The 24118-nt window shown below is 37.7% G+C and overlaps 7 protein-coding genes across 9 annotated transcripts in view; 3 read left to right on the top strand and 4 right to left on the bottom strand.

The window, feature by feature from the left end:
• The first annotated feature begins 77 nt into the window (after positions 1-77).
• LOC113202917 (proteasome activator complex subunit 4) lies at positions 78-8949 on the top strand. Its single transcript, XM_026417363.2, has 31 exons — positions 78-417; positions 749-889; positions 970-1071; positions 1209-1253; positions 1372-1588; positions 1684-1884; positions 1980-2134; positions 2221-2433; positions 2528-2807; positions 2887-3075; positions 3169-3393; positions 3495-3713; positions 3796-3953; positions 4054-4324; positions 4429-4659; positions 4732-4866; positions 4979-5152; positions 5247-5434; positions 5605-5737; positions 5815-6047; positions 6141-6436; positions 6524-6660; positions 6753-6841; positions 6918-7049; positions 7137-7285; positions 7390-7491; positions 7623-7828; positions 7901-8011; positions 8114-8233; positions 8312-8503; positions 8593-8949. Exons 1-31 carry the CDS (start codon positions 215-217, stop codon positions 8725-8727), a joined length of 5382 nt encoding a protein of 1793 aa, XP_026273148.1. The 5' UTR covers positions 78-214; the 3' UTR covers positions 8728-8949.
• Positions 8950-9580: 631 nt separating this feature from the next.
• Positions 9581-13948, bottom strand: LOC113202918 (zinc finger protein 184). 3 transcript variants are annotated; one of them, XM_026417364.2, is made up of 7 exons: positions 13561-13948; positions 12796-13064; positions 12344-12723; positions 12010-12267; positions 11406-11908; positions 10704-11021; positions 9581-10627 (listed from the first exon to the last, which is right to left on the bottom strand). In XM_026417364.2, exons 2-7 carry the CDS (start codon positions 13018-13020, stop codon positions 10014-10016), a joined length of 2298 nt encoding a protein of 765 aa, XP_026273149.1. In that variant the 5' UTR covers positions 13021-13064; positions 13561-13948; the 3' UTR covers positions 9581-10013. The 3 variants fall into 3 exon arrangements, with proteins under 3 accessions (XP_026273149.1, XP_052121791.1, XP_026273150.1); XM_052265831.1 differs by having other exon boundaries at positions 13680-13948; XM_026417365.2 differs by having other exon boundaries at positions 11676-11908; positions 13561-13947.
• Positions 13949-14393: 445 nt separating this feature from the next.
• On the top strand, positions 14394-15419 carry LOC113202935 (MIP18 family protein galla-2). Its single transcript, XM_026417388.2, has 4 exons — positions 14394-14634; positions 14732-14811; positions 14886-15004; positions 15164-15419. The coding sequence occupies exons 1-4, from the start codon at positions 14499-14501 to the stop codon at positions 15339-15341; spliced, it is 513 nt and encodes a 170-aa protein (XP_026273173.1). The 5' UTR covers positions 14394-14498; the 3' UTR covers positions 15342-15419.
• A 73-nt stretch (positions 15420-15492) lies between these two features.
• Positions 15493-17900, bottom strand: LOC113202933 (mitochondrial inner membrane protein OXA1L). The gene is made up of 9 exons (XM_026417384.2): positions 17696-17900; positions 17114-17374; positions 16903-17026; positions 16667-16810; positions 16523-16605; positions 16272-16436; positions 16072-16182; positions 15752-15947; positions 15493-15670 (listed from the first exon to the last, which is right to left on the bottom strand). Exons 1-9 carry the CDS (start codon positions 17759-17761, stop codon positions 15540-15542), a joined length of 1281 nt encoding a protein of 426 aa, XP_026273169.1. The 5' UTR covers positions 17762-17900; the 3' UTR covers positions 15493-15539.
• Positions 17901-17964: 64 nt separating this feature from the next.
• Positions 17965-19397, top strand: LOC113202934 (39S ribosomal protein L21, mitochondrial). The gene is made up of 5 exons (XM_026417385.2): positions 17965-18167; positions 18480-18620; positions 18754-18917; positions 18990-19146; positions 19228-19397. The coding sequence occupies exons 1-5, from the start codon at positions 18062-18064 to the stop codon at positions 19329-19331; spliced, it is 672 nt and encodes a 223-aa protein (XP_026273170.1). The 5' UTR covers positions 17965-18061; the 3' UTR covers positions 19332-19397.
• Positions 19398-19451: 54 nt separating this feature from the next.
• On the bottom strand, positions 19452-23288 carry LOC113202932 (transcription factor E2F8). Its single transcript, XM_026417383.2, has 9 exons — positions 23154-23288; positions 22378-22593; positions 22108-22255; positions 21826-21924; positions 21615-21729; positions 21404-21501; positions 21015-21324; positions 20774-20890; positions 19452-20689 (listed from the first exon to the last, which is right to left on the bottom strand). Exons 2-9 carry the CDS (start codon positions 22584-22586, stop codon positions 19893-19895), a joined length of 1893 nt encoding a protein of 630 aa, XP_026273168.1. The 5' UTR covers positions 22587-22593; positions 23154-23288; the 3' UTR covers positions 19452-19892.
• A 368-nt stretch (positions 23289-23656) lies between these two features.
• LOC127749102 (uncharacterized) overlaps positions 23657-24118 on the bottom strand; it is a gene marked incomplete in the record, with an annotated part of 6488 nt that continues 6026 nt past the window's right edge. Inside the window, 1 exon segment of the mRNA XM_052265851.1 lies at positions 23657-23985. Coding sequence (XP_052121811.1) covers positions 23747-23985 — 239 coding nt within the window.

Here is a 24118-nt window from a genome sequence, read left to right as displayed (position 1 = left end):
CCACAACAACAAAAAGCTTGTGGAACGCACAGTTGTTTACGGTTCGGGTTCGGATTCGGGCGAGGAGAATGAGTTTGTGATTGTGAGGCCGGGGTGAGACGGCGATTGATGGACTTCTGTGATGTGTGATGAGTTGCGGTATTCGTTTTGATGGTGACACTAGATAGAAGTGATTCTTTTAACGTGAAAACCTTGACTGTCTTGACTGATCACGATGGCGGATTGTCCGCCTGCTGATGAAATGGACTCTTTCTGGTACCAGAAAGAAAAAAAATTAGACAGACTTCTGCCATACTTTGATTCTGACAAGTTCAACGACGAATCTCAAGCAATATTTGACCAAATTAAAGTGAATTTGGGTAAAGCCATTGTCTATGGCGGTGCAGCAACCAGTTATTGGGCGGGACGCCTTAACAAGTAAGTTATAATTTATTATGTTCATTGTTTGAAACCTGTAGAATGTGTTAAAAGTCATTTTTGACAGATACTTTCAGAACAGTTTGTTTCACCCTGTGCATGTTTTTCTGGTAATGATTACCATCTTCTAGGTGAATGACTCTATACTATTTTATTTTTCAATCTAAATCCTTCAAGGCACATTCTATTTGTGAATTGGCACAGTTCCCACACAGTTGTGTTATTTTTGCAGGCGAGGATTCCCCTGTACAACAACAGGACAATCACCCCAGCAATCAGACTTCTGTCTGCTTTAATGAATATAGCGTATACCTCTTTTTATTTATTTCAGGTTCACAAGTGTTTATGGGTTGCGCATTTCCAAGAAAGATCATGCTGCATTGGTCAAGCTACTCTTTGACACAATTGTTATGCCTGGAACCGAGGAAGCTCTTGCCTCAGAGCTCATTATGACACTTCTCACACTGATCAAGTAATTCTAGTTCAGATTCAGATGGTCCTGTGCCCGTGCAAATATTCGCTCTTTAATTTTTATTTGTCATCACTTTTCAGGCATGAAGAACTCCTATCTCCTCAGGATGTTCAATTGCCCTGGCAACCTTTGTATGAGTTTTATAGGCGTATTGTTAAGCAGCCTGTTCGCTTCTTCCCCAGGTAAGTTGCACTACACTATGGAGGGTAAGGAATTCTCTGATCTATTGAAAATATACCCGATGTATGCTGGAACCTAAAGGGAATTGGACTTAATGGAAAATGTGAGTGGATCCTTTCTATGTTTTCTTGTGTTACAGAGAGTTCTTGGAAGTACTGCACACATTTATCAAAAGTGTTAACAAGTGAGTGATATACTAGTGGCATTCTGTGCTATCTTTCATGCCTACAATCATTATTCTACATAATGCCAGGGAAAAAATAAGTTTTGATTTAATTATTCTAACTACACCTTCATTCCAGATTTTTCCCTGTGGAGTCCACTGCTCAAATTCTGGATACTATTATGCCTCTTATATCGCCCCTTGACAAGAAGAGTTTGTCCACCCACTTAAATGAGTTGTGTCTGTTCTTGCCAACCATGCCTCATCATGCAGAGAAGGGACAGGGCTACCTACTGTGGATGAATGACTTGCTTTCAATGTGGGACTCTTGTAATAACTCAGCCACTGTGAATCATGTAATCATGCTAGAAGCTTTCTATCTATTAATTAATCTTCTCATTTAAAAAAAAACTCAAACTTTTTGACTGTACTAAAATTAATAATTTTTCAGAACTTAATGGCGCTTATGGCAAGACTAGCCAAACGCAATGTAGGCCGTGTTGACTGGGAACCGCATGTGGCCGTTATGTTTACTCGCATCATGAGAAGTCTCAAACTTCCTGTTCTGTACAAGTCTGCTGTTGTACCTCGGTCCCCATATTCTGAAAGCCTTGACATTCAGCATTCCTCACTTTGGATTATTGCTTGTTTGGTTAGTTAAAACCTATTTTGTTTCCTTCCAAATTTTGCCTTAGAGCATGTACCTATTAAGTTTTCTTTTGTTTCTTTTTCCTGTTGTCTGATTAGGGTGGTGGAAGCTCTGCTCAGAAGCATCTCACTGATATGCTGAGAGCTGTAGAGTCCTACTTCAATCCTGCAAACACTGGGAGTTGGGTGGCTGCTAATAAACTTAGGAATGTTGTATTTTCTTTACCTGACGCTTTTGTCAAACGACTTTTCTAGTAAGTTTAAAAGTGTGTTGTATATTTTGATTGATTTTGAACAGATTAACAGAAATGTTAAATTTATGTCTGTAAACCCTCTACAGTGAACGAAAAAAAGAACTCAAATGGCTGACGCCTATTCCGAAGGAAAAATGTCTGACTGAAGATGATATAACTGCCTTTGTTGAGTCCATGTGCCCAATTGTGAACCAAGTTCTTATTGGACATATTGCATCCCTAACGAGTGCATTTCAAAGGGTTCTCTTTTGTTTGGCTTGGTTGCGTCCTGCAATTATCATCCCCCCTATTATAGAGAGGTAGTTTAATCTGTTTATAACATATTAGATGATTGAAGACTCTGCAACACTGTTTTGTGAGATAAATGCTGTCATATTGTACATTTAATTTCAGATTGATGACTGCAATTACAAGTGAGACAGAGCCTCTACGAGTTTCTGCGGCTCTGGCGAGTTTAAGTGCTGTCATGCGACCAATGATTGAAGGTGCTCGCCTAGGGTATCCAGAAGGTCCCTTGCAGGTCACAAATCTGTTGACCACTATTATACCTATGGTTGACTTTAATGACCCAATGAAAGCACGATGCACAATTTTAATTCTGGAGAGACTTTTGAAGTTTGTGCCACTAATTGATTCTTCCAAAGAAATTGGGTTGCACCCTAATATGACACAGGTAATGCCCCTTTTTTGCCTCCTATGTAATTCCTACAAAATTCAAGTTTTACACTCATACTCATTTTGTATGTCTTTAGGAAGAGGAAGAACTGTGCCGTTCAACTGCAGAATTTAAAGACTGTCTTATGTTGATGGTAGACCGTGTTCTGTCACTGGTTCATTTTTCTTCATCATCAACACTTGTTTCTTTTGATATAAGGGTGCAGACTATGACAGTGTCGGTGTTTCGTCTGACCCTTGTTCAAACACCTCCCGAATTTTTCAAAGTATGCTTTTTTTTTCTGTTTTGCCCTTAGTAAAAATTCTGTTATTGTAATTGCAGATATTTTCATGCAAATTTTATTTTATTTTCATTGCAGGCTGCCCTCAACAAGCTGCATCATTTTGTGACTGATAATATATCCCCTGGACCAATGCTTAGTCCCATAGTTGAGGCTTTTGTGCATGTAAATGCTGAAGAGACATGGAAAATTTTGTTGCCATCAGTTACTGAAGCAATTTTGAATATTACTGAAACAGAGAACATTAAATCTGAACAAACATTAAGTAGTGAACTAATGCACCATCTGGGATTACTAAAAGATGTATGCTTTCTAGTCTTGATCATCTATATATTTTTTTATTTTTTTTTTCAAAAAAAAAATAGTTAAGTGAATTTTTTTGCATTTTATGTTATTCTTTGCAGTTGTTAGCCATGGGGCCTCTGAACAAACTGATTCCTTATATGCCAGTTTTAAACAAAGTACTTGAAGCCACTCTTCATTTGGAAAACCTTGAAGGCCACACACTAGCTGTTCAAATTTGGGAACGAATCATAACTTTGGCCAATAAAATGGTCATTTCTAATTTCCGGAGCTCTGAGGCACCTTATGACTCCCCACCAGGAGCTCATCTTCACATTCGAGTGAGTGGGGGAGAGTATTACTCTTAGTTCTATAATTTTAAATTTCACAAATTTATTTTCATATTGTATTTGTTTTTATCAGGAGTGGGGCAAGTCAGTCCCTGTCAAAATGATAAAAGCAGAGTGGATTATTCCAGATGAAGAAGCTATTTCCTGTATCCAAAAGTTAATCAACAAGTTCTTGCCTGCTGAAATCCAAACCATTAATAATTTTATCATGGACAGTGACAAAGTGACAAAGTATACTTCTTTTCACCAAAATCTTTTTGCATCCTTGATCTAATCCTTTCAATTAACTTCATTTATAATTGATTTTTGTTTTGTTTTTGTGAATATTTAGGGAAAATCTCCAACAAGCCCTCCGCATAACAAAGTCTGTGCTGGAATGTCAGCTCCTTTTGCCATTCTGGAATGAGTCACCTCTACAATTTGATGAATCCTTTGTTGCTGACCTGAAGGGTTTTAGAGTCGAAACTGGTTTAAAAGGAGAGATTACAATGATTGATGGTTCTAATATGCGCCACTCTTTGATAGCTCTCATGGAACGTTTGCAGGAAAAATTACTCATTAATTCTGAAGATGATACTACATCCTGTTGTGTCTTGATTGAGGTATGTTAGAGTCTTAATCAGCTTTCGCAAAGATCATAATTTGCTTTATTCCTTTATGTTGCCTGTTTTCCTAAAAATAATTACTTTGCTTGGTCTTTGTGCAGATTTGGAGGAAACTTCTTTTTCTTTCAGTCAAGCAAGAGCGAACTTACCGATCCATGGCCCATTGGGAAAGAGATCCTATGTCACTTCCCAATCTTCCACGCTTAACTCTACTTTATGGAGCCAATGAGCATGCTATTAAGCGTTGTGCTTTCTTTGCCACACCTCTTACCTCAACACACACTCGAGGATTGCTATGCATACTGAAACTTGCCACAAGTCATTACAGCAAGGTAAATCTCCTTGTGGGTTAATACAATTTTAACTAGTGATTGTCATTAATGAAATCTACTTTGAACATAAAGGTAAGAGTTTGGGCGCAACACTTATTAGATGAATTTGAAGATCACTATAATGGAGCCCTTGTGCAAAACTTACTGCAACCGTATCTTTTGTCCAACTTGAAAGTTGACAGCGTGGAGCAGCATGAACTTTTTAAGGTATTTGTTGCTGTACCTATTGCTATTTTTGTTTTGTTTTGTTACAAATTTTTATTGATTACATGTATTGTTTTCATGTATTGTTTTGTTCTTGTGGGTTTTTTCTTTTTAGGGTACTCTGTATGTTATGACTGGGCTAAGCTGCCTTTACAATTGGAAGATGTCAAGTGAACTGTGGGTAGCTTTGGTTAATTCCAAGCCAACTGAAAAACTCTCTGTGATCAGAAAAATTGGAGATATAACAAAAGCAATGCTTTCTGGCCAGACTGAAAATGTTCAGCGAGAGGTACATTACTTTAATAGCAAATTCCATCATTATCCTTTCTGTAATACTTTTCATTTGTCGTGATGAGCATTTTTTTAATTACCTTTTTCCAAAGGTGTCAGACCAGGTGCAGGAGTCTATTTTGATGTTATGTTGTGTAGGCTACAAAACAAAACAGCCATTAATTGACCGTAGCTACCTAGTGTCAATCATCCAGGAACAAACTAAATCCAATGTAAAGCGCCTTCAAAAGTGGCATGATTTGCAAATGCAGTTAGTTAGTGCCACAGAATCTGGTACATTGTAAGTACTGCAGGAAAATTTTAATATGTTCAGCGTAACTACTATGACTTGATGGCTGTCACAATAATATGGCCTTGGCTAAGCCTTGGTGCACTGGTTGTGTTTTTATGATTTTATATTGTACTTTTACATTTTCTTTCCAATCTTCATTTCTATTTCCCTTTCTTCAGGCATTGGAGACATTCATATTTAGCCATAGGATGTTTGAGGAGACTCATTTACACCCTTAAAGAGAGAGCCTCAGCCACCGCTGTTAAATGCTTACTCCAGTGCTTAGTTAGTGACAACATTCATATTCGAAAGGTAGCTGATTTTTTCTTGTCTCTTAGTGATCATTAAAACAAAATCTTAAGTAATATTTTAACTGTTTGGATATGTAGGCTGCTCCACTTGGTTTAGCCATGATTTTACAACAACAAAAACAGGAGACAAAGTTTGTCACCTTGAAGTGCTCATCAGTATTTCCGCCCGATGGTCCAAAAGGGACAGGTGATAATAGAAAAAATGGTTCTTGGCTTCAGTACGACGTGAGTGTGTGTCCATCATCAAATAAAGATTGGGATGGATTAAATTTTATCCACAAAGAACATCTTGGTTACATCAAATGGCCAGAGTAAGTGTTTCAAATTTTACAGTGATAAAAATTTAGAAATCCTAATCTAAATTGTTACTTTTTGCTAACTATTCTTATTTTTTGGATATCTAGAGAAATTAAAGTTCCTAGTCCAAATACTAAGCAGCCACCATTTGATGATCCAGAACGAATTTTACCAGATGATGAGAAAGAAGTGGATGCCTTTTTTCAAAACGAAAAGAATGTTGCCTCTCTTGTGTCTTATATGGCATTAGAAAAGTCGACCTTTGATGACTGTTATGTGTTGTTTAGTAAACTCTTCCGTAATACGGGAGACAAGTATCTACCACTTTTCCAACCACACATTGAGAGTCTCTTGGATCAGAAACTGGAAACCCAACAGATGTTCCTCTTTGCACTTTTAGCAGGTGATTATGTATCTATGAAATAACCAACTTTTTATGTACACATATTCTTCTGTTTGTTTACGTTTTACTTTATTTTTCTAATACTAGGTATAATTCATGGAACTAAGCGCTGGTCATACGATAAGTTGGTGGCCCTTTGGGATTGGCTAGCTCCAGTTATTGTGGCAGCTCATGAGAATTTGTGTGTAGTGGATGATCGTACCCTCAGCCTGATTCCAAGCATGGTAATAAACCATACCATAATCTTTCTCGTTTCTTTTTCTTTTTATAATGTGGCTTCTTTAAAGCAAAAACTCTTTAAATCCGGTATTTGCAGCGGAAACGTGATCCATTTACTCAATATTGGTTAATAGAAATATTGATGGATGATCCATTGCGCGAAGATGCCTCTGTCCTTGGATGTCGGTTAGTACATTTCTTTAGTAAGCGTAAGTAACATTGATTGACACCATTATTAACATGCTGTTCCTCTTTTGTGTAGGAGACTTGATTTAATATCTAGTATCTTGTTAATGAAGAACTGGCGTGTCATATCTTTGGCACACCGTGCTTTAGATTATGTGAAACCCTATCTTTCGCACCACCTTAAGAATGTCCGAAACAGTGTGGGCAGGTGAGGATCTCATTATCATTGAAGTCTACAGTAGGTGTGAAGAAAATATTAGGAATGAGATGAGACTCCTAAAACATTTCTTTTCAGGCTTCTAGGTAAAGTTTTTCATACTGATTTTCAATTACCTGGTGCCAATCAAACTTTGGGACCACACATAGATGACTTCATAGCATCCGTCGTACCTCAATTGGAAGTTTTGAAATCTCTCAACATAACTGTAAATTCCAGCAATGCAGGTAGGATAAGAAGTTATTACCTAACTCCATAATCAGGTTTATGTTAATCACAATAGTTACAACGGATGTCTATATCTTTTTCATCATCCTCTGGATTTTTTCAGGGAAGAATAATAGTGTAGGCATAGATGACGTGACTGAACAGCTGGGGAGAGTTGAAGTCAGTAGTTCAGAACATGACAATGCATTACGACTCTTTGAAACAGGTAAAGTTTTCAATCAAAATAAAATCCTAAGATCAATTTTGTTGTTAAGATATTATTTCAAGGTAATGAGATTTCCAAGTTGAATGTTAAGGAATAATAAACTGAGTTGTTTGAATTTGTATGTTTTACAGTTTCTGTATGCATGCAACAAATGTTGAGGGACTCTCCTGCTGCTATGTACCCTTGTTTTTATCAACTACTTGAACCTAGCATTCTTCTGGAAAATGTGGCAAAGGACAAAGACCTTCGACAAATTTGTGAGAAAAATATAGCTCTCCTTGCCTCAGCTTTCACTAAACCTAGTTGTATTCCTGTTGTTCTGGAAGCAATTTATAAGGTAATGCTGCTCTTGTTTCTGCTTATGTCATCAAAATTATGTTTTATATTAACCTATGTACTATTTCTGAAGGTTGACAACCACCCATCATGGGCTATGAGAGTGTCATGTCTAGGCTTTCTTCAAGTTCTAGTTTTCCAAAACATGCCTATATTTGCCTCCCAGTCTGATTGGACAGAAAAGGTTTGTTTCCATAGCATGTGGCTTTTTCATTTGTGATTGATTTTTGTCTATTAGACAACAAGTCAGTGTCTTACGCTGTCCTTTTTTTCATCCCTATATAAGGTAATTGATTTAGTTGTTCTTCGTCTGGATGATTCTTGGCTGGAGGTTCAGCATAAAGCAGGTGAAGTACTAAGTGGAATGTTGCATTGTCACTTTATTCCACATCCTCTAAAACTGATGGTAAGTCAAAGGATCATTATTGACTAGTCCAAAGAAATATTATTATGTTTCTGACCATATTTTTTCATTACCTTGTAGGAAAGGTTTAAAGAAAAGGCCAATATTCGCTTGTCCCGTAAAGCACCAGATCCATCAAAACTACGTACCCGCCATGCTGGTATTATTGGTCTCTGTGCTTATGTTAGAGCTTTTCCGTATGATGTCCCTGATTTCGTCCCTGATGTGATTGGTATATTAGGTGACCACCTGAATGATCCTCACCCAATATCTGTGAGTTAAAATGAAATCTAGTAAATTTTTCATAGAACTATCAATCCTTTTTGTGAATTTTGTGTTTTCTCTGTGTTTTAATTTTATAGAAAACAATTCGTGACACACTCAGCAGTTTCCAACGGACTCACATTGGTCAATGGCATTTGCATAGACGCTGCTTCACAGAAGATCAATTGAATGCTTTAAGTAATATGGTGCTACCTCCATCCCATTATGTTTAGATAAAAATTACATCAATATAAGATAATTTTTTGTACTGATGTTCAAGCAGTTTTTAAAACATTTAACAGATTCGGAAGAACCAACACTTATGTTTTCTTAAGTTATATATGTTGTTTTAATTATATACATAAATTGGTGGTTAAGGTTGTTATGAATGATCACTATTTTATTGTTTGCATGTATGTTATCTCTTTCCCATGATAAAATTGATAATTTAAGGCCATGCCGTTTTAGTAAGAAAACCCAGTTACGGTGGCACCGCTTCTGTCATACATAATAACAAATTTCAGACACATTATCGATCATTGAAACAGAAGAACTTTAATTGCATTGAGACAGTTTATTTTACTAATATAATATACTAGATTAGCCACACAAACTATTGATAACCACAATGACGTATGGAGAATAAAATAACAAAATCAACATCGAAAGTTGTTAAAATAGAATCACAGAATACAGTTACCCATAAATCATATCTTTGTCTTGTAAAATATTCCTCACAAAATTTCAAAGGTAAAATGTACAATGAATGCAGCATGAACTGTGGTTCACAACCTAATAATCAATGAACTAAAGTTACAGGACAGAGGACAGATTGTGTATGAATTTGAGTATGTAAGAGTGGCTGACAGTCAATATTTCTGTAAAGCATTAACCAGTCCAAACAAAGTATGTACTAGTTGATATTGGTTAGTTTAATTTTCAATAGATTGTTTTTCATCAAAATCTAATGATTTAAATAACAACTCAAGCGTCCAGAAGACTTAGATGCACATTGATCAACAGAATAATAAACTGCTTACTGGTGCTATGTGCAAATGATATCAGGTAAAAAAAATAAAATGTACATTTAAAGTCTTATCATGTGTATTTACAGTTAAAGGTATAAGAAAATGTCAGCAATATTTCTGATAGCCTAATTCATAGTCCAGGATTGGAAGGTAAGGGTAGTCACCTCCAGAATGTCCTACTTCAGCTATAAATATAAAAACATAAGAATGTTCATTTTTACAAAGGTAATGGTAATGGTTCATGGGCTGCAGCACATGATAAAAACGCTCTATTGAAAGAAAAACTTTAGAAACTCACTAGTAAGTTACATATTTAAAATTTAATCACAACAATATAGCAAATGGCAAACTAAACAGCTGAATAGTCTATAACTTTTGTAGAATATTCAGTGACAACCAAAAGAGCAAATAACCACAGAAAGGGACGTCTCTTCTGAACAGTATAATTGTCTTCTATCTTGCTCACAGTATTTAAAATACTGACAAGATGACTACGCTATTTCTCTGGCAGTGACCATGATTGCAGTGTGACCACTTTGATTGTCACAATCAATTTCTCGAGATGCAACAGCACAAAGATTATTTCTAGTAACTTGGACATCTCCAGTGATTTCACGTGATAAGTCAACACAATTACGGTCAGAGGTTTCCCTAGCTTGTGAAGCAGTAATTCTTGTTGATCGACTGTTCTGAACATCACAGCTTTGAGTGCTCAAGCAGTTCAGGTCATTACGGTTTTCATACATATATGATGAAAACGTGCTTGTTGGAACATGAGTCTGTTTATGCTTTTCTAGTGATGATTCCAATGGGAAACCTCTGCCACACTGCATACAAGTGTAACGATTTTCCCCAGTATGTAATCGCTCATGCCGTCGGAAACTTGAGCCATCAGCAAAACAGCGATTACAAACAGTACAGGTAAAAGGTTTCTCTCCAGTATGGGTTCTTCGGTGTGTAAGTAAATGAGACTTTGTTATGAACATTTTATCACAGGACTCACACTTGTAAGGCCTTTCTCCTGTATGAATTCTTTTATGAGCAACAAAAGTTGAGCTTGTTGAAAAAGTTTTTTCACACACATTGCAAACATATGGTCTCTCACCTGGAAAACAAACAAGCAGTTTGGTAATCATAGCAATGTAAACCACAAGGGTAAACAATTTTCTAAATTTACTTACCAGTATGTATGCGAATGTGCTTTTTCAAACCACAGGAATCAACAAAGCCACTACCGCATTCATCACATTTGTAGCGCTTAATAATAGCCCCATTGGGACCATGAGTACGTTCATGCTTCACAAAAGCAGATCTATCAGCAAAGCATCGCTGACATAATTGACATTGAAAAGGGCGTTCTCCTGTATGAGTGCGTCGATGCGTTACCAGGTGTGAGTTGGTAGCAAATGCTTTGTGACATGTTTCACATTCATAAGGCCTTTCACCTCGATGGTATCGGTCATGATTTACAAGAGCCTGTTGCGAAGAGTATGTCCTTCCTGCAAACACAGATATATTAGGTGATGACACCCTGATGTATTAACATGAAGATTATTTCAGAACTGAGCTGATCAAACTACAGAGAGAAAATTTTAAAAAATACAATAACTATTGGTTTGTTTAACCTACAAAATCCCTTTTGAAAAGAACTACACAGCCTGCTCATGCAATAATCCTAAGGAAATATGGGAACTTGCTATGAAAATTGCAAATTATCATTAATGTGCAAATGAGTCTCAGACCAAACATAGATACTAAAATAAAAAATAAAAATAATAAGGTGGAAACACTTTAAAAGTTGGACATGTGTAATTGATCTAAAGTAGCCTTAATAGTTAAAATACAAAGCGAGTGAGTGAGCAATAACCAAGCGAGGCACTCACCGCAAATATCACAGCGATATGGTCTGTCACTTTCCAAAAAAGGAAAGTCAGAAGAACCGCTTAAAATTTCATTGGAATTATTCCTGCGGCTTGTAGATGTATCACTGTCATGCTGGGATGAACCCCCCCGAGCCCCAGATGCTGTAGAAACCCCACCATGTCGGTCACCCACAGGATGTTGATGTGCAAAGGCTGATTGTTCCCCAAAATCTGAGCCATTAGAGCCCAAACGACCCGAATCCATGCTTGATGCCTCCTCACTATCCTCACCATCGGCATCAGTGAAGACTCTGTGCTTTGTTTCCTCTGGTTCAGGTACTTCAGAGGTAGAAGTATCAGCTATAATGATTTTAGTGTCCGGCAATAGTGGACCATCCTGAATCTGAGACATTGTGAGTACTGTTTGACATCCACGGGACACAAGATGATTTTCACCAGGTTTTGGAGATTCAGATATGCTTCTAGAATCTGAGGAGCTATCTCTTATAACCTCATCCACAGATCTGAAATTTTAAAATTTAAATTTCAAAAATTAAAATTTGTCTTAGTACAGGACAGTGATAAGAGAAAAGTCAAATTTTATCAAATAGGTGTCTCTCTATACCTGCTGTTCCTTCCACCATCCTCACTGTTGCTAGCTTGGATTTGATGAGGACTAGGAGGATGAAGTCCTCTAGAAGGATCAAAAAGGAATATGCCTGCTGTTGACACACCTCGCTGAGGGTTCAGTACATAGCTGATGAAAGCATTGTTATCCCCAGTTTCACTAGTTGAGACAGTTGAAACTGTTGGAGGATCAGTCCGACAGCTAACTGCTGATGCTGCACTTTGATTTTCCTGGTTTTGTTTCACAATACGAGTCCTTGGAAAACAAATATGTGAGTTGCAGTGCTCAAAGAATTGAGAAATGACAAATGGCACATTAAGCAGGTCCTTACCCTTCTTCACTCTGAGGTATTGCGGTTAAAAGTGATGCATCGTTCGGTAGATATGGCAGCTGATGGGGATGAAAATGTTGACTGCCTTGGTCAACATATGAATGTGACAGCCAGGCTATATCAGTTGAACGTGAATGAGAGTGTGGGAAAGAATGTGATGGTGGTGGCGGTCTACCAGCAGCCTGTGATACATGTGACACTTCAGCATCAGAAGAATGAGAAATCTGAGAAGATTGTGGTGTTGCTTGAGTAGATTGTGATTGACTGCCTGACTGAGTCTGTTGCATCATGGGAGACGCCAGCTGGATCTGATAAATTACTTGTTGTGGGGAAGATGATGCTGTACAAAGTTGTTTAGAGGAGCTGGAGCTAGCATTGACCTGGAGAAGAGAAAAATAATGTGTACAAAGAGTGTCTACAGATGTGTTAACAAAAAAAAGGACAAAACTTACAGCAGACTGATCTTTACAAGTGACAGGAGCAGTCACAAAACCAGTCGGAGGTGTATCTTCGGAGGCAATAGCGCTATGAGTAGCTGGATATTGATGAATATCACTGCTAGAAGCTTCCTCGTATGTTTCAAGTTTGACACTTACAAAGCATTCAGGTAACATATGTTTCAAACCATACTGCACCGAATCCCCTAATAGAGTCACATCATCTCTCCGTTGATCCATCACCGTGACCCCTCATTGCATTTCTATTTGGAGATTACAGCAACCTGCAAATAAACAAGTAAAAAATTATCAACAACAAAAACAAACAAGCAATACACCTTAAGAGCAAACAAAATGTACACAGAGAACGCAACACAGCAGAAAAATAAAGGGACTAGTGTAAATCAAGGAAGAGAAATAAAAAACAAAAATCTGTTTTATAAATTTTCAAGAGGAAAACGTTGTTAGCGTCATTAAAAGGACTAAATGATCGCAAGAGTAACAATTGCATTAGATTAAGAGGAATTCAAGCAGACAGCTAAATGTTTGAATCACGGTGAGCAGATGAAAATTAATCTGACATAGTATAAATTTAGCAAAGATAGAAATACTGCACTGTGGTAAAATCCCAAAGATATTGCTGAAAATTTGTTTAAAATATAATAAAAAGTCGAATGAACATTTTATTTTGTTTATAAAAATCAATAGCATGAAACAAAAGTAAAGAGGGGCCCTCAAGTCCAATTCTGATTAGGCTTAGGCCCTGCGGTAGGTACTTACACAGGGAGTATTTTATCAAATTAGTCGTCACTTGAACTTAGTCCGGCAAGGTGCGATTGTCCCTCAGAGATTAAAAAAAGTCACAAACTCTAACTCTGGTGTCACAAAATTAAACACACCTCTGCTTTTGTTTACGTACACGGTGCATGCAAGTTCACACAGGACTCTAGTTCATATCACCTTCTGTTAACAATACCCCACAAAAAGAAAGAGCCCACTAAAGTTCCTATCACAGTAAACAGGAACAGCTTATCAAATGTTAGAAATGTAAGCAGCGGAGGATCATAATAACTTGGAACTTGTTTTGACTCTTATTACGAATTCCGATGCTCTGTGTTCAAGAGACCAGACAGGCGCGACGTTGCCAGCTGCCGTGAATCGGCTTTTGGGTTGGGCCAGTCGTCTGCGACGTTGCCGATACAAAGCAAAAAAATTATACCACATCACGAACTTAATTGCCACTTAAGTTAATCGTAAGTAGAAACGATACAATTGTGAAATTAAAAAGGTATTCTAAAAGAATAGTATTCAAATTAGTTTGTTAAAACTTTTTAGTTTGAGCAGGCGTTAGACGTAGGAAAGTAAAACATAATGCCAGATTTGTAAGTTGGCTAAAGGGTTACTGCTATCGTCGCAAATACACCAACATCCACCATCCGTCACTAAAATTCAAATTGAAAAAAACAATTAGAACAGTTCTTTCTTGAAATCATCCTTCACCTGCATGAACCAAATTACTAAAATTCGTATTTTTGTGGTAAATACAAACGCTTTTTTTGGAAGGTAGAAGGAATTTATTTCTCGATATTGCACCGGCATGTTGGTAATGGTTAGCATTAGTCCAAGGCAAAACACAACAAAAGACGACACTCGTGAGAGATAGGGTTATATTTTCGCTGATTTTGCTGTCAAATCTAAAATTCGCGAATTTGTGCAAAATGACACCGAGCACTGGTGGTCCAGCCATGGAAAATCAGAATCCAACTTTGTATAAACGTGCTGCGGACAGGGAGATAACGCCTGCGGAATTGGATAATAATGTTGTTGACCCATTCGATGCAAGAGAAATATTTGGTATCTTTCTGCTCCATTCTAGTCTAGCTATTAAGTGACTGAAAACAAGGGAACAGAACTAATTGCCTTAATCAATTGATATTTCTATTTTTTGTAGATTTAATAAGAAACATCAATGATCCAGAGCATCCTCTCTCATTGGAAGAACTGAACGTAGTTGAAGAGCGGCTCTGCCTGGTATGGATACAGCTGAAGTGGAGGCTGCTGGGGCCTTGACAGATCCTCAGTTCATGCAAATGTGTATTTTTCAGGTTAACGACCAGCAGAATACCATTGATGTAACCTTCACACCCACCATCCCCCATTGCAGCATGGCTACATTGATTGGCCTGTGCATTCGTGTGAAGTTATTGCATGCTCTTCCACCAAGGTAAATTTGAATGTTGTGGGCCTAGGTGTATGTATGACTGATACACTTCACCAGTATTTTCTTATAAATGTTGGAAGTTTCTGGTTATGGTCTGAATTGTTCAAATATTGTTTCTTTTTTAAAACTTGACTAATAATTTTTTATTTTCTGCCTTCACAGATTCAAGGTTACTGTAAAAATTTCTCCTGGAGCACACGTTTCTGAGGCAGCCATTAACAAACAGTTAGCAGACAAAGAGAGAGTTGCTGCTGCTTTAGAAAATAGTCATCTTATTAAAGTCATTAATGAATGCATTTTTGCTGCTCCACCAACATTTTCAAAAATCATTAGAAATTAAGTCTGCCATAAATTGTTACCCATCTTAAATATTTCTTCTTGTTTGTGTCAACTGAATACAAGCCGCCACCACAGTTAACTGGATTTGCTTCAATTTTTATCGACACACCAAATCTCTTTTCCTCAGGAAGGTAGATAGGATTAGACATTGATAGGTTACAAAACAGTTATAATTTGGTCACTAAACCACAAACTTCAATTACTTTTTGATTTTGGTTACATCATATTTATATGTTTTTCTGATGGGTTCACGACCTGCTCTCTCAAATGCAGCACTATCAAGTTCGGCTCTTCGCTTCACTTCATCAGCTAAGCGATTGTTAACTTGGGCTGGAAAATAAGTTGCATTACAAACAAATCAATTAGACTTTTAGCTAACCAGTAATCAGCAAAGCATGAATATAGGCGTACCTTCTTTTATGCGAGACCAGAATCCTAGTTTACTAGTACTACTTGTTTTCTTTGCAGTTTCTTTCTTTAGCATTTCTGCAATTTTTGCATTGCCAATATCACCTAAATTGTAATACTCTTTAACACGTGGATGTTTTAGGACTCTGTGCTGAATTAGTGTCACACATTGAGATGATATCCAATAAAGTACAATAGCCTGAAAGTAAAGAGATAGACCATCAAACACTAGGCAGTTTAAAGATTAAATTTGGTACCAAATGTGATTAGATAAGATATTTCAGACAAAACGTCTGGCATTCATAATTTTCAAGGTCACTTACACCTTGGAAATTCATGCTGATCAAAAACAAAGCTGCTGATACTCCTACCATGCCAGCATGGACAAATATAGGATTCTTGCCAGGAAACATATTTTGTATTTCCTTGGCTGTCTATAAAATCAGAAAAACAAAACAAAAAAAATTAAAATGCAGATTGATTGGTAATAATTTTAACACAATTGGTTGTTTGGTTCTTTTACCAATAGGTGGATATAAAAGAGCAATCCATTAGCTGCAGGAAGGAGCATTGTGGGATCTTTCATTGTCAAGTCCACAATTGAATAAAATCCACCAGTTTGTAAGGCTTCCACAGGTAGATTACACATTGACCTCAAAGCTTGGGTAAAACTAAGGAGAATAGCACCCTGCAAGAAACAAGGACAAAGTTACAATTTTATTCACTTATCTTTTAGTAACATACCTGAAACATGAAACATGTTGATCAACTTGCCTGAGCCAATCCGTATTTTAAAGCCCCATACATTGATGGCTGTTCTTTAGTAAAGTTGCTAAGTTCCATGGCATACCTGGAAGCTATGCACATTTTTAAAGTTGACAAGTAGTAACAGAATTTTAGACAACATTGGAATCCTACCTTCAATTATGTCATTTTGTTGACGTGCCTCCAACATTTTCTGCTGTAGGAACTGCATTTGAGGTAAAACATGGGCAGTTTTTATGGATTCTTGCCTAGTGCGCACAACAAGTTTAAAGCAAAGAACTCGAATCAAAGCAGCCACTGTAAATATATGATAGATGAGAAAAAAATATAATTGAAAGACTAAAGTAATCAAAGATACATAGTATTTCTTGAACCAGAATTATACAAACCCGCAACAATTGTCCATCCCCAACTTAAATCTGTTGAAACATGAACAAACTCCAAGAGATGTTGAAGTAATCCATACGGGGACCAGCCACCCAAACCAAGACTTGTAAGACTTGGCTCGCCATTCTGAAGGACAGGACATCTATTAATTATCCCAACAAGCATATAAAATCAAATTTTATGATTAAATATTGACGGTTTAAAACATCATACCGCCAGCAATTCTAAAACTTTAGGTCCTGGTAACGCAGGTATTTCTGGTATGGGTCCGATCGATTTTATTACTTCCTCAACACTTGCAGGAGTGAATGAATCATTTCCAGTAGAGGTTGCAGCTTCAATAGCTTTAGTAATAACAGGCGGAACAACACTGTTTGAACTAGAATACCTCACAGTACTTAGACTAGGGTGAAGATGAGGAGACTTCTTCAGTAATATAGTTCCCGAATTTGAAAGTCTTGTATTCAAAGAGTGCTGAAATGAACAATGACAGGGTAAAAAATTTAACAGGATACAAAGTGTCACAACTGTCAAGATAATTGATTGGTTGTATAATATTTTTTAATTTTAAAAAATGAATTTGAAGCAGTAAAAACAATAAAATTACACCAAATCTGCACATAAGTCATTCAAGAGAACAGGCAGATAGCATAATTTATAACAAAGTTGAAAAAGTTTACAACAATGTTAAAATCTTAAGATGTTCATGTATTTTTCAAAATAATAATCATACAACATTAGAATTGACAAATTAAGGAACTAGCAGGAGTTTTCATGTTATCTCTAGTACCTTACCTTGGAAAATACGGCACAAGAATACCGAACTCTTTGATGTAATCCTACAAGTCTCTTGCTAAACATTTTAACAGTCTTTCAAGTAAATCTTCATTCATTAACAATTAAACATTCAATTACAAAATAGCAAAAGTTAGGGAGGTTAAACTTCAACTACATGGTGCATGCGATGCGCGGAAACCTGAACCAAGAATTTTTCATATCGAGCTTGTGAACTATGAATGAATGAAGAGGGGAGAATCAGGATGGGTGTGTCTGCTAGTTTTTCTCCCTCTGTCCCCCCTTCCCCCCTTACCCTGTCATTTGCTCTATGTTTAATTTGGTTAGAAGATTTGCGTTTGGGTGTGTGGGAGGTAAATTAGCACGATGAATGGAATACGAGGATTTACACCAATGTTCATCCCGACAGTCAATACCTTTTTTAGGAAAAATGTAAATAATTTTGCCAACACGACTATGGTTGCCACTAAAAGTAAGTACTTGGTAATAGTGAGTTAGTAACAAACCTAGAACGTGCAGCTTAGGTTAGATGAGGCATACCCTAATTTTATGCCACCAACAAGTGTGTAGTATTTGAGTTTTTATGTCAGACTCTCATTGACTCGTAAACTTGTATAATATACACAGTATCTGAGGTGGGCTTGTTACTGTGAAGCTTTATGTGTATTCAAAGCTTACCAAATAAGATTTTGCTTTCAAAGTATCAACTTTCTGTGTTTCTTCTTCCTTGGTAATTGGGTGATATGCTTTAACAAATTTATAGAAACTTCTACATTTTCTCCAGGGCTTCTTCCCACCCTGACTTCAATCGCAGGTCTCCGCACCCATTCAGTTGTCAAGAGAACTGCCCAGCCTTTTCCCAAAGCAGCCCCTCATCAACAAACTGTGGTTGACAAAACAGAAGAGGAAGTTAGTGCGATTGAAGGTGATTTTTATTACCTTCATTGGTTTATAACTGTTCGACTAGATGTATTCTGGAGTTTTAAATACTGGAATTTTAAAATTGAACTCGAGACTATGTTTTCCTTTTTACTGACTGTTTTCTTTACCCTTTACAGAAGTAATTTCCAAAGTTAATCATCAAATAAGTAATAAAAGCCACGGCAGATTATTTGCCGTGATTCAACTATTTAATAGGCAGTGGAAAATAACCCCTGAAGATGTTTTGGTCATAGAAGGCTATTGGCCTCCTAATATTGGCGACACCATTCGACTAGAGAAGGTACTCAAAGATTTTATTGTAAAGTAATGTTTATGATTAGTCTCTCTAAAAATTGTGGTTTGCATGTTAAAGGTCTTATTGGTGGGGTCTTCTGACTTTTCCCTTGTTGGGATGCCTCTTCTTCGACCAGACTTAGTTAATATTCAAGCAACTGTCATAGAGAAGCGATTATCACATACCAAAACAAATTTTAAGAAGATAATGAGGAAGCAATATCAAAGAATCCACTGTAAGTCACAACTGCAATAATTGTAGTGATTTAGTTCTGCTCAATTGTTCATTATTAGGTATTTGATATTTTTTCCTACAGTTTTCAGGTTTCAGCAGACTATGATCAGAATCAATTCAATTGAGCTGACGAGCCGCATTGATGAGAAGAAAGACATTGAAGGGCTTGAAGGCAGAGTCTTTTAAATATTGAATGTACATCCTCTTATTTCTAGTTGACTGGCAATTAAAAATTTGGTTTCCGTTTACTAAGCAGTTGTGTTACTTCTAAAGGATAAGAATGATCCTCATAAATGAAAAACAGAATTAAAAGTTTTCGGCAATTAATAAACTATCTATATTTTTTGTTCAACATTCAATATAACAATTTGGTATACGCACTTTTCACATATTTAAATAGTCACTTGAAATTACAACAGATAAACTCCAGGTGAATTATTTGAAATTCATAACTTTCTAAAATTAACAAGAGTATAAAACAAAAAAAGATTCAAACCACATATAACATCATAAATTCATAGCTATTACCACACTTTAGAAACTCAACAGCATAAGATTATATTTTATTTTTAGTCAATTGAATACCATACACACTGAGGAGATCAAATGTTCAATTGTATTGCACTTCAAACCACTGTATCAAAGAGGTAAGAAACTACTACTAGAGAAGGTGATTGAATGGAAAAGTAGATCAATCATTCCCAAATAAAACTGCATCAATTATTAATTAATCAGTAATGTTTTGGATCACTTATTTACCATGCTTGTAACGAAAGGGACTAGATAAGCTACATTGCCAACCTTAATAGCACGGAAAAGCTCACCTGCTGCCACTGAAGAGGCTGGTGTACTCTTAATAGTGTTACCAACAGGTTTATTTAAATTGTTGACAGATAAATTGGACTGTACTATAGGTTTGTTATTATTTACAATATCAGCTTGAGCAGACACAAGTAATTGATTAGAATGAGGCTTTGAACCATCATTTTGAAGTTGTTTGTTGGAGATACCAAACAAGGTACTCAAAGTTTGAGCTTGCATAGGTGTAATATTGCGAAGATTAAAGGATCCGTCGTTACTCAACTTCCTTGGTATAGCATGGACAGGCACTTCAACTAGCTTTCTTGTTATCGTGAAACGTTTGGCTTTAGAATCAGAAAGTGTTATGCAAACACTTTTGCGGTTTTCTGTGCCAGAGACATCTTCATTCATAGCAATATTATTAGGATTTATACTTTTGTATTCTACTTTGCGTGATCCAGTTTGGGATGTAGCAGGGGGCTGAATACATGAGTCTGAATGGCACCGTGAGAATGAGAGCTTCTTACGGGCATTTGACATTTTCTGGGCAGCTTCTAGCTCTTCAGAAGACCGAATCTTTTCTAGCTCTTGGCCAGCAACTTGAAGAATATCATCAAGAGAACATTGGTACTGAGGATAACCTGATACATGTCTGGCAGATACATTACTAGATGTCTCACATTGTCTGACACGTACACTAATATTGTGGTCACTGGATATCCTTGGTATCTTTTCAGGAGGACCTGTGAAAAGAGAAGAAAGGGTTTTGTTCATTTATGAGTTAATAAACAAGTGTTCAATACTGTTCTGTCATTTTTAATACATACCTCCTTTAAATTTGGAATCTTTCCTTTTCTGATTAGTATTTAACTTGTTCTCTACTCCTTCATCATCTTCAAATGAGTTTGCAGAGACAAAATTTTTGAAGCTGAATGACTGAATACCTATAAAATACAGTACATTTAATTAATTGATAGTTTGGATCACAACAGTTCAAAGAAGAGTGAAAAAAAAAGGTAACAGTAGAAATGATTTGAAAAAGTTTATGATTGATAAATATTTGCTTACTTTGCCCAGGGTTAATCTTCACAGGTGGACCAGTGTAGACAAATACAGGCTTCCGCATTGAATTGGTGGAAGTTTCAATTTTGGTAATGAGCCCAAGAGATGTCAAAACATTTGCAATATCATATAAACGTCGAACTTTGGTCTTCAAGCGAAGCATACATTTGCATGTCTTACTACCTAGGTCACAAGGCTTATCACTTGAGCTACTGTGACAGTCAACTTTCATTCCCCACAGCCGTCGCTCGGTAACTTCTGCAGCCTCACTCACAAGCATTCGTGTGGCAAGGTCCAGGTTTATTCTTGCACTTGACTGATAAGAAAATGTATTAGTTGTAAAGGCAGTTTGAAAATCTAATCCAGGATATAAAATAAAACAATTTGATGCATACTTGATGTGAAGCCAGAAACAACATAATAAATTTGAGGCACATGACGCCAAGGGTACGCTCATCAGAAAAAAACCCATCTGAGCTTGGTTTGTCACCACCTGAAAATAATATTTAACATCTCTTATTTACTTGAACATTAAAGAGCTTGAATATCCTTGTGGTACCAATTATTGTTATACATCATGAAATTCTTCATAAGAATGTTACTAACCAGTATTAGGAGGGGCAGCACAAGAACCATGTTGCAAATCTCTCGAAGAACAACAGCATGTTGGTCCAGAGACCAAACGAGAACCACTCTTTTGTTTTCTTTGAATATCCTGCAACTATTCCCCCAAAATTGAGAATTTTTTAGCATTTGCAATGGCAGTAATAAGATATTTCAGTTTATTTCAGGGTAAATAAAAATAAATAATTTCTACCTTCTCATTAATGCCATACTCAATGGCCATGGCTTTCAATTGAGAAAGAGTAGCTTGGAGATTTTTGCACCCATGCCACTGATAACGATTCTTGGCAACCTGCAAAGTTTTAAAAATGTCAGATGGTTTCTCAACATTTTAAATTTACAAATATCCTTTGTAGCAAAAATATCTTTGATTATGCAAAAAGTTCTGCATTTTATAAAAATAACTATAGATATGCAAAATTAAGTCTGCTGCAAGTGTAAAAAGGGTTTTTCAAATATTTATTTTAAATCTTACCTTTGAGGCCATATGAAGACTTTCCAGTATATTAATGATGTCATATATCCTTCTTTTCACAATGCCCAATTTTTCTGCTACACGGTCTAGACAAATTTCCATTACTTGGCAGCCATCAGGTAAGTTTAAAGGAAACATAGCCAGAAATCTATTTCACACAAAATATATGTTAAACATCGTACAAAAAATAACAAGAAAGAGCATTCAAGACTAAGATTTTGCTTCGTGCTAATTCTAACACAAGCAGGTGCAAGTGCCAGGCGGACCTACCTGTCACATAATATTCCCAAAGACTTGTCCTTTCTTGTCCTCGGATCTGTTTCTTTCGTATTAGCATTTTTGACAACTGCTTTCACGCTACGGACTGGAGACACCAGTTCACTGGCAACCTTGGTTAAAAGTTTCAAATTTGCAGTGGGTGAAACAGGAATGTTGTTACAAAGTGTGCCAAGTGCTTTACGATCAGGTGATTTCATCATGATGCTTCTAAAAATTGAAAAGGAAACAAATGATTTAGATCATAGCTCACAAATACATTATAAACATTAGTAAAGACAAATATTTGTACTTCAAAAAATAAAATAAACAGGGTGTTGCAAGATGAGAAAATATTAAGAAAGTGTCTGATACATTGAAAAAACAGTACATTAAGCACACTTCTTTGCAAGTTAAGTTGAACAGCTTTCATTAGTTTTTCAGTAAGATATGCAAGCACCTGCATTTAAATTTCCTGACATTTAATGCAGAACACAAAGTTCGGACAGCACCCAGTGAGCAATGAAAGACAGATATCAGAACGATATCAGATCAGAAACGTGTCAATTTAAGGACCACATTTCTATCGATCTGACGCGAAAACCGATAAATTTCTGATGTCTGACGTCGTTTTAATATCGGTGTCACATTTCATTGCTCACTGGGCACTGCTACAGGTGCATAGTCAAGCTCAAAAGGACAATATCGCCCGCTTAACTCCAAAGTGGCGACTGCTTAATTAATACAGCAGAACAACACCACCGTGCATGCCACAGTCCTTGACAACTAACCAGAAATTCGTTGCAGGGCGAAGGAACGTTTGCCCGCGCTAAACACAAGTCAGTCGGTCCTGAATACCGGTTTGCGCGCCGCGACGGTGCTGTGTCCGCCCTCCCTCGCCAAACGCCAAATCATCAACTGATTCGTTCGTAAACAGTAGGGTGGGAGGGAGGAGTTTGGGCGGGGAACGCGGGCAGGGCGGAGAGGGGGTGGGGTGGGGGGGTATCCGTCGAGCGGTCGGGAGGCACGAAGCGCGTCGGAAATGCCCGAATCACGGCGTGTCAGGGCGTAAGAGGCGTCGAAAGGGGGAGAGGGGAGGGGGGGGGGGCGTCACAAGGGCCGGAGGGCGCTGCGCTACGCAACGCCGAGAAAAGGCGCGGGGCGCGAGGGTCATGTGTGGGGGCTGTCCCTAAACGGGCGTGACGGACTTGTTAAGCCCTAAGGCAACTGTCGTCAGTCGTCAGTGTCTGCTCCGTTCACACCGTTGCTAGCGTGCATATAAATCACACAGAGCTTCAGTAAAAAAAATATTTATTTGCTATCATTATACAATAAATAAATACAGTCACAAGTCGGGTAGCGGGTCCGCGGCTGCTGGCGTGATTCACTTGGGCTTGTCGGCCGGCTTGTCGTCCTCGCCGGGCGGGCCGCCCTTGCCGCCCTTGCCGCCCTTGTCGCCCTTGGCGGCCAGCAGCTGGAAGCCCTGGAAGTCCACGGGCAGGGTCGAGATGGCCTCGGAGAAGCACCGCCGCACCACGCGGTCGATCTCCTGGGCGAACTGCGGCTTCACCTCGCGGATGATGTCGTGGGCGTTCTCGTTGAGGAAGGTGTTGACCGTCTCACCTGCGGGGAAGAGGAGCAAAACCGTGAGCGGGAGATGCGACCAACAGGTGAGCAGGGCGGCGTTTAGGGACGCGCCCCTCTGACTGCGGCGCGCGGCGGCGGCGGCCTGGATGAGGTAGGGTTGAGCGGGGGG

The sequence above is a fragment of the Frankliniella occidentalis genome, unplaced genomic scaffold (genome assembly GCF_000697945.3).
Source record: "Frankliniella occidentalis isolate FOCC.00 unplaced genomic scaffold, Focc_3.1 Scaffold31, whole genome shotgun sequence".
Taxonomy (NCBI): Eukaryota; Metazoa; Arthropoda; class Insecta; order Thysanoptera; family Thripidae; genus Frankliniella; species Frankliniella occidentalis.
This window is presented reverse-complemented; position numbering and strand designations above follow the sequence as displayed.

Excerpts from the sequence above, each read along its gene's own strand:
- LOC113202917 (XM_026417363.2), top strand. The coding sequence starts at position 215 with ATGGCGGATTGTCCGCCTGCTGATGAAATGGACTCTTTCTGGTACCAG. Across the intron at positions 2,135-2,220 it reads TTTGTCAAACGACTTTTCTA|TGAACGAAAAAAAGAACTCA; the intron begins GTAAGTTTAAAA and ends AACCCTCTACAG. Across the intron at positions 8,234-8,311 it reads CACATCCTCTAAAACTGATG|GAAAGGTTTAAAGAAAAGGC; the intron begins GTAAGTCAAAGG and ends ATTACCTTGTAG.
- LOC113202918 (XM_026417364.2), bottom strand. The coding sequence starts at position 13,020 with ATGGATCAACGGAGAGATGATGTGACTCTATTAGGGGATTCGGTGCAG. Across the intron at positions 12,268-12,343 it reads ATACCTCAGAGTGAAGAAGG|GACTCGTATTGTGAAACAAA; the intron begins GTAAGGACCTGC and ends TTGTTTTCCAAG. Across the intron at positions 11,909-12,009 it reads GATGGTGGAAGGAACAGCAG|ATCTGTGGATGAGGTTATAA; the intron begins GTATAGAGAGAC and ends TTAAAATTTCAG.
- LOC113202935 (XM_026417388.2), top strand. The coding sequence starts at position 14,499 with ATGACACCGAGCACTGGTGGTCCAGCCATGGAAAATCAGAATCCAACT. Across the intron at positions 14,635-14,731 it reads CGATGCAAGAGAAATATTTG|ATTTAATAAGAAACATCAAT; the intron begins GTATCTTTCTGC and ends TATTTTTTGTAG. Across the intron at positions 14,812-14,885 it reads TTGAAGAGCGGCTCTGCCTG|GTTAACGACCAGCAGAATAC; the intron begins GTATGGATACAG and ends TGTATTTTTCAG.
- LOC113202933 (XM_026417384.2), bottom strand. The coding sequence starts at position 17,761 with ATGTTTAGCAAGAGACTTGTAGGATTACATCAAAGAGTTCGGTATTCT. Across the intron at positions 17,375-17,695 it reads CTTGTGCCGTATTTTCCAAG|CACTCTTTGAATACAAGACT; the intron begins GTAAGGTACTAG and ends TGTTCATTTCAG. Across the intron at positions 17,027-17,113 it reads AAGTTTTAGAATTGCTGGCG|AATGGCGAGCCAAGTCTTAC; the intron begins GTATGATGTTTT and ends CCTGTCCTTCAG.
- LOC113202934 (XM_026417385.2), top strand. The coding sequence starts at position 18,062 with ATGAATGGAATACGAGGATTTACACCAATGTTCATCCCGACAGTCAAT. Across the intron at positions 18,168-18,479 it reads GACTATGGTTGCCACTAAAA|GGCTTCTTCCCACCCTGACT; the intron begins GTAAGTACTTGG and ends CATTTTCTCCAG. Across the intron at positions 18,621-18,753 it reads GGAAGTTAGTGCGATTGAAG|AAGTAATTTCCAAAGTTAAT; the intron begins GTGATTTTTATT and ends TACCCTTTACAG.
- LOC113202932 (XM_026417383.2), bottom strand. The coding sequence starts at position 22,586 with ATGATGAAATCACCTGATCGTAAAGCACTTGGCACACTTTGTAACAAC. Across the intron at positions 22,256-22,377 it reads TTGGGAATATTATGTGACAG|ATTTCTGGCTATGTTTCCTT; the intron begins GTAGGTCCGCCT and ends TGTGTGAAATAG. Across the intron at positions 21,925-22,107 it reads GTCTTCATATGGCCTCAAAG|GTTGCCAAGAATCGTTATCA; the intron begins GTAAGATTTAAA and ends AAAACTTTGCAG.